Source organism: Mauremys reevesii, unplaced genomic scaffold, assembly GCF_016161935.1.
Source record: "Mauremys reevesii isolate NIE-2019 unplaced genomic scaffold, ASM1616193v1 Contig80, whole genome shotgun sequence".
In the NCBI taxonomy this organism is placed as follows: Eukaryota; Metazoa; Chordata; order Testudines; family Geoemydidae; genus Mauremys; species Mauremys reevesii.
The window spans coordinates 120,770-128,386 of record NW_024100896.1 but is presented as its reverse complement, the minus strand read 5'-3'; the positions used below and the strand labels follow the sequence as shown (position 1 = coordinate 128,386).

The following is a 7,617-nucleotide window of genomic DNA, read 5'->3' as shown; positions in this document are numbered from 1 at the left end:
AAGCCAAGTATTAAATTAGTGACTCAGCCGCGTCCCCTGACTCAAGCCGGCGTCACCACAGCTGCCCCCTTGTCACATGCAGCGTTGCACAAGGGCCCGGCTTGTCTGGAAGTGCCAGGCTCTGGCCCAGCTGCCGCCCCAGTGAGGGGGAGGCCAGTGGGCTCATCCTGCTCCCCAGGGCATGGGTGGCAGCTCCCTGGGCCACGTGGGTGGGAGGTGTCAGCAGCCCTCAATTCAGGTCCCAACAAGATCAAAGCCCTTCCTGCTCCTCTTAAAACGGGTGCGGAGGCAGCTGGTGCAGTGCTGGCTGCGAGGGAGCTGGGACTCGCTGGGCAGGGCTGTTTCGCTCTCACGGACAAGGGCTGCCAACTCCCAAGGTAAGAGGTCTGGCTGGGGGGAGGGAGCCCGGACCGTCCCAAGGGGCCCTGAGCCCTGAGGCTCCAGGTCCTTGCAGCCAGCCCGAAGCGGGGTGCAGGGGCAGTGCCGGGGCCGCTCCCTTGTGAGGACTCAGCGATGGCAGGAGGGAGCAGCCCTGCAGCGGGCGCAGGCAGGGCCTGCGTTACTCAGCCACTGGCATTCCTGGCCTGGCGTGTCTGCCCGCGGGCGGCGGTGCCAGGGGGCTGCAGCAGACACGCGACAGCAACGGGGTGAGGGGAGGTGACTGGAGCCGGCTGCTCCCTTCCCCCAGCGCAGCCAGAGGGGCCGTGGGGAGCTGCCAGGCCTGCGCCCCGGGAGAGCGGCTGTGCAGGCAGGGCTGAGCAGGAGGCCGGGGGCGGCACCTGGGCTGGGTTTCGGGGCCCATTTGCACAGTCTGGTAAATCCTCCTGTCCCCTGGGAGGGGCTGGGAGCTCCCGGCTGGCCTGGCCAGCGCCCTGGGAGCCTGGGGGGGCAGGCCTGGGGGGGCACAGGGGAGCATGCCCAGCCCCGCACAGGGTGTCCGTCCCTGGGACCGAGCGCCAGGCCACTGCCCTGGCGCAGGCGTGACAGGGCTGCCGGAGCTCGCTGGCACTCAGCGACTCGCCCTCCAGCTGTTCAACCTGGCAGGAACGTGGCGCCTCCCAGGCTGTGAGGCCCAAAGGGCTCGGTCTGACCTGCCTGGAGCCGGCCCCAGAACCGGCCCTGGGGGGCCCTGCCGGAGTCCTGCCCACAGGCTGCAGGGCACGTCCAGCCCAGGGGTGGGATGAAGTGGTGGGGGTGGTGCAGGGCTGGGACCCCCCCGTGCTCGCTGGGGCAGCGGGTGACCCTTCGCACCTTGCTCCCGGCAGAGCGTCTCCCTGCGCCGGCGATGGCCCTGCCTAGCATTCAGCTCTCGGATGTGCGGCGGGACGAGCCCAGCCCGGCCGAGCAGCAGCGCCCTGTGCAGCCCGGCGTCAACAAGATCGTGGTGTACGAGCAGGCCGACTTCGAGGGGCTGAGCCGAGAGTTCACGTCCGACGTGCCGGACCTGCACGAGCTGGACTTCGGGGACTGCATCAGCTCGCTGCGGGTGGTGGGGCAGCCGTGGATCGCCTACGGCCCCCAGAAATGCGAGGCGACGCCACGCCCTGGAGGAAGGCGAGTACCGGACGGTGGAGAAGGACAAGGCGTTCTCGGCGCTGCGGCTGGTGCACCACGACCTGGCCGACCCGCAGATCACCTGTGCGAGGAGCCCGACTACGCGGGCCAGAGCAAGGTGGTGACAGAAGCGACCAACCTCACCTACGGCTACTTCAACGACCGGGTCTCCTCCCACGTGGTGCAGCGCGGCGTCTGGCTGCTCTACAAGCACCCGGCCCGCGGGGGCTGGTACCACATCGCCTGGCCTGGCGAGCGCCTGCCCGACTACAAGCCACAGCTGGGCTTCCACAACTGCCTGTCCCACCTGCGCCCGCTGGCGCCCGGCCGCCCCGCCGTCACCGCCCGCATCCTGTGGGGCCAGCGGAAGGTGGAGGCCGAGCGGGACGTGCTGATTGACGAGATCGTGGGGGTGAACGCCACGGACCTGGAGCAGACGTTCACCACCTGCAGCAGCCGGGAATACGTCACCACCACGCTGCAGAGCTTCCGGTTCAGCAACGCCACCAGCCTGCGGGCAGGGCTCTCCTTCACGCTGGCCGTGGAAGCCGCCAATGTCTTCACCGTGGAGAAGGGGCGCAGCGAGTCCACCACCCGGCGGGATCGGGTGGAGGTGCTCTTGCCAGCCAAGATCCCGCCCTGCACCCAGCTCACCATCCACGTGGTGAGCAAAGAGGCCACCATCTCGGTGCCGGTGGAGCTCACCGTCAGCCAGAACGAGCGGAGCAGGACGGAGCTGGGGGAGTACCGGTGTGTGTCGGGACGCACCATCAGCACCAAGTACACCATGAAACCAGCCCCACCGCCGGGGGGGGAGCAGGCCCCCGCCCCCGCCCCCAGCACCCTGGGCCACTGAGGGGCCAGACCTGCTCCAGGCACTGAGCCAAACTGGCTTAGACCTCAGCAGGGGGAGGGATTAGGGTGACTGTGGTGAGTGGGGCGGGGGTCACGGGGGTCACGGGGCAGGGGCGTGATGAAGGTGAGGGGCGGAAGTGAGTGGGGTGAGGGTGAGGGTGGGGTGATAGAGCAGAGTGGGGTGGGGTGAGGGGATCACGGGGCAGGGGTGAGGGGGTCATGGGGTGGGGAGTCATGGGGGTCATGGGGTGGGGTGATGGAGGTGAGTGGGGAAGAGGTGAGGGGGTCACGGGGCAGGGGCGTGATGGAGACGAGGGGCAGAGGTGAGTGGGGCGAGAGCAGGGTGATGGAGCAGAGTGGGGTGGGGGTGAGGGGAGTCACGGGGCAGGGGTGAGAGGGGTCATGGGGGGTCATGGAGCGGGGGGTGATGGAGGTGAGGGGGCAGAGGTGAGTGGGGTGAGGGCAGGGGTGATGGAGCAGAGTGGGGAGGGGGTCACAGGGTGGGGGTGATGGAGGTGAATGGGGTCGAGGTGACAGGGGTGATGGAGGTGGGGGCAGGCCAGTGGGTCCCCTCCAGGCAATGTCGATGAGAAAGGGGAGCCTAAGCCCTAACCCTGCCCTGTCACACGCTGGGCTGCTCGGGCCCCACGCGGGTGCCTGTGCCCTGCGGAGCCGGCTGGCGTGCTGCAGAGCCGGCCGGCGTGCTGCGGAGCCGGCTGGCGTGCTGCGGAGCCGGCTGACGTGCTGCGGAGCCAGCTGACGTGCTGCGGAGCCGGCCGGCGTGCTGCGGAGCCAGCCGATGTGCTGCGGAGCTGGCTGGCATGCTGCGGAGCCGGCTGGCGTGCTGCGGGCCGGCCGGCGTGCTGCGGAGCCGGCCGGCGTGCTGCGGAGCCGGCTGGCGTGCTGCGGAGCCGGCTGGCATGCTGTGGAGCCGGCTGGCGTGCTGCGGCAGCCAGACGGTGCTGATCCCGCCCGTGCCGGTAGGGACTGGAGGGTTCTGTCGGTGTACGATAGTCACAGCCCGGCGTGGGCAAGGCTGGGCTCTGATCACACGCTGGAGGCTTGATGTCTGCAGACAGCCCTGGGAACTCAGTGGGGGCCCCTGGAAATCCTTGGAGATGGTTTCACTTGCCTTCTCACCTGCCTGCTGCGTTCTCTACGTGCCCGAGCTCTGGGCAGGGGTCAGGCTGCATGGGGCTGTCCCCTCCCCTTGGCCTGGCAGCACTCTGAGCGCCAGTTTTGTCACCTCGGCACTGTCCTTTCCATCTGTTATCCCCCAGAGAACACCAGAGAGAGCCCCCAGTGCTGGCCGAGGGGCACAGCCGGGACCAGTTCTGTAGGCAAGTCCCATGCTGACGGCGTGGGTGACACAATGTGCCCGAGTCGAACCCGACTATTGCAGTGATCTTTGTACAGGGTGTGTCTTGGGAGGTGTCCTTTGAAAACTCATCCTCTGCTCGCCCCCATTATCCTGATAAGTGTGGCAACGTTGTATGTGAAATATTCCACTGTATGGTGTTATTAGCACATCCCAACCCGACGCTGGCAGACAGGTCTGGCTCAAACATGGGAACGGCTTCTCTGCTTGATTTGCATTTGAAGCAATACACAGAGTCATCAAGCAGGAAGGGGAGACAAGGGAAGATCAAACAGGTGAGAAAAAAGCATCAGGGCCCATCCTTCCACATTGACTTCTTGTCTCCTGGTGCCGTGTGTGTGTGTGTGTGTGTGTGTGTGTGACATACACACCAGGCCCATTGAGTCTCTGCACCTGAAGCAAGAGAGGAGGCCATCGCTGGACTCTGGGAGAAGGGCTCTGCAGCGAGAGGGTCTGGTTAGTACGATGCTGAGAAGATGATGTGGTGAGAAACGTTGCTCGACTCTGATATTGTTTGTTAGGCACCGGTAACATTTTAACTTGATTTTCTTGTGACCATTTCTGACTTTTCCGCCTCATGGCTCGTTCTCAGTGACAATCTCGCTCCGTGTCATTAATAAACTTGGTTTATTGTTTAATCTAATCCAGTGCGTTTACACTGAAGTGTTTGGGAACCCCCATTTGGGGTGGCAAGTTGTGTGCAGGTTATTTCTAGAAAAGAGACAACAGACTTAGTATAACTTGTCCAGGGGTGGGCTGGGCAGTGCAGGACATACAGGCCTGGGGGGGGGAATCAAAGACTGGGGGTGTGTTGGGGGTCACCCCGCAGTATAACCAAGGCTGGGGAGAGGCAGGGTGGAGCTGGCAGGGTGCAGTTACACACAGACACTCAGGGTGTGGCTTGCACACTGGAGGACTGTTTGTGAGCAGCCCACGTGGGAGCTGCTTCAGCCAGACATCATAAGGCACCCAAGGGCAAGGGTGGCACAGCTGTTCCTTAGTCTAATTGTACCCTGGTACGTCACTGGCGGTAGAAGGACGTCAGTCTGTCTTCACTGCTGTGACGGAGCGATTCTGGCGGGACCCAACTGAGAGTGCCAAATCAGGACCAATTGCTTAAACAGGGCAGTCACAGCCCTAGGCTGGGGTTTTTCCACCTCTAAGGCAAACCAAACCAGCCAGACAAAAGGGACTTTGGTCTCACCCCACTGGCTAACCACAAGTCACACAAGCAATTTCCTTAGACACTCCAGTCTCCCAGTATCACCACCAGTGCACTCGTCCTGGGGATAAATGGTTATGAAAACCAACACCCCAATAAAAGAAAAAGGTTCCCTCGATCCCAAAGGACCAAGCCCCAGACCCAGGTCAATATACACATCAGATCTTACCCACAAATTACGCTGTTGCCAATCCTTTAGAATCTAAAATCTAAAGGTTTATTTACAAAGGGAAAAAGGTAGGGAAGAGAGGTAGAATTGGTTAAATGCAATCAATTACATACAGTAATGGCAAAGTTCTTAGTTCAGGCTTGCAGCAGTGCTGGGGTAAACTGCAGGTTTAGATTAAGTCTCTGGAGAGCATCCCCCACTGGGATGGGTCCTTCAGTCCCTTGTGTAAAGCTTCAGTTTGTAGCAAAGTTCCTCCAGAGGTCAGAAGCAGGATTGAAGACAAGATGGAGGTGAGGCATTAGGCTTATATAGACTTTTCCAGGTGTAAGAATCCCTTTGTCTTCACTGTGGAATTTTACAGCAAAAATATGGAGTCTGGAGTCACATGGGCCAGTCCCTGCATACTTTGCTGAGTCACAAGGCGTGTCTGCCTTCTCTCCATGGGTCAATTGTGTAGCCAATGGCTCTTTAATGGGCCATCAATCCAGCTATGCCGGGCTAACATCAGCTTGTCTGGGAGGCTTCCCCCAGAAGCACAGCACAAACTTGAAATACTGACAGCATAGAACCAACATTCATAACTTTAACTAAAAATGATACAGACATACAGGCAGCATAATTATAACCAGCAACCCATAACCTGGTCTTAGACACCTTATATGACCCCCTTTACTTAGGATTTGGTGCCACTACAGGATCTTGGTTGCAACCCATGTTCTATATGGTCCCAATTTATATCAATAACGTCACACCCCCAACGCAAAATTGATGCAGGAAGGGATGACAAAACATCGCTGACTGCATCCCAAGAGCCCCCTTTCCTTGGGTCTGTCTCACTACAGCTAGTGTTGGGCTAGAGGCCGCACCAGTGTATAACCGAAATGGTTTATCAAAGTCATGTTCAATAACATGAATGGATCTCTTTACAAACTCAAGGTATAACTTGGTTAGCTTTTGCAGCATGGTTCCTGTATGTTTCATGTGATCTTGCCAAGAGCTAAAGAAAACAGCTACTTTATCCATACCAGCCTTGGCCAATGTTTTGAACCCAATTAACATTAAACCAATGTAGATATTGATGTTGTTCATAGTACAGGACTCTTGGCATTTAGCCATGAAAGCAATATGGTAGTGTGCCTCAGTTTCCCCTTTCATACAGCACATCAGGTCTGGAATGTATTTTGCCCTGTGAAAAGTTCCAACACTGTTTACATGCATTAACTGTGAAACATCAGTATAGCAAGGCCCTTTAACATAAAGTATGTTTTCATGTATTCCTTTCAACATGTTTAAGGGATTTTCCAAAAGATTAGGCACATTGTACATTGTTACAGTCCTTGGCAATAGCAACACATTAGTTACAAAAATTAGCATCAGCAATAACAACAAATTCATTGCAAGTGTCCATTTACAATCATATTTGTCATGCCATACCCTTGGCTCAATACCATTGGAGTTTGGGCATTTTAGGGTTAACCTGTGGCTTCCCTTTGCAAAATTCAGTCTTCTCTTTCCTTCTTGTCCTGCAGGATTAAACCCTGATTTCTCTTGCTTAACAGAGATCATCGGCTGATGGGGTGGGCCCTCTGTGCTAACAGCTATTAGCAAGTCTTTCTTCTCCCTGCCAGCCAAGTAATTCGCATCAACACAGACACTAGCTTTTAACTTCTTAGCTGCTATGGATTCCACGGCTGGACTCTGTCTTACAGAGATACCACACAAATCCAAAGAGTCTGAGGGTGAGAGCTGGCTTGCTCTCCCCTGCCTCCTCAAGCATTCAGCCATAAAACTGTTCTGCTTTGAAAAACCAGTAACTGAATCTGTCCTCAGACCCTGAAGCACAGACTGCTCACTTACAGATTCAGCATGGAGACATTCCTGTCCCAACAGCATTGTCTCCCCAACAAGCTGGCCACACACAGCCAGGTGGTTATAGGGCTGCTTAACTTCCTTAACAGCTTCTACTCCACCTGAGACCTTTTCAAAGCTGCCCACACTGGATCTCTCAAAAGGAAAGTCAGTGGATCCATTCACAACAGAAAATTTCTGGCTGTTAGGAACTGAAACTTTCTTGATTAAATCACTTTTACACCCTTCAGTTGCAGTAAACTGCTTGCACAGGCTACCATGAGGATTCCTTTCCCTAGGAGCTTCTCTAAGCAATTCACCCCTCTCAGAAATTCTGCCCTTCCCCTCTTCACCTAGGGCTTGCTCTAAAGGAACACTTCCCTGAGCAACCACAGATGCTACAGACTTTCTAGATAACAGGTCAGAAGCAGTCTCCTTCCCTTGGCCATGAACAAGTTCAGGAATCTTTTCCTTCTTGCTACAAGTTGTCAAACTGTCAGTCGGTAACACAATTAAATCACCTTTATGCTCTTCTTGTGCCCTGGCTGGGGTATCACCCTGATCAGACAGAGTTGCTGCACCCTTTTCCAA

General features: G+C 57.5%; 1 protein-coding gene across 1 annotated transcript; it reads left to right on the top strand.

Moving 5' to 3' along the window:
- Nucleotides 1-254: 254 nt before the first annotated feature.
- LOC120394863 (epidermal differentiation-specific protein-like) lies at nt 255-2,410 on the top strand. The gene is given in 4 exon segments (XM_039519036.1): nt 255-377; nt 1,266-1,512; nt 1,514-1,638; nt 1,641-2,410. Coding segments are annotated over 3 exon segments (1,122 nt in total). The 5' UTR covers nt 255-377; nt 1,266-1,285.
- Nucleotides 2,411-7,617: the final 5,207 nt, after the last annotated feature.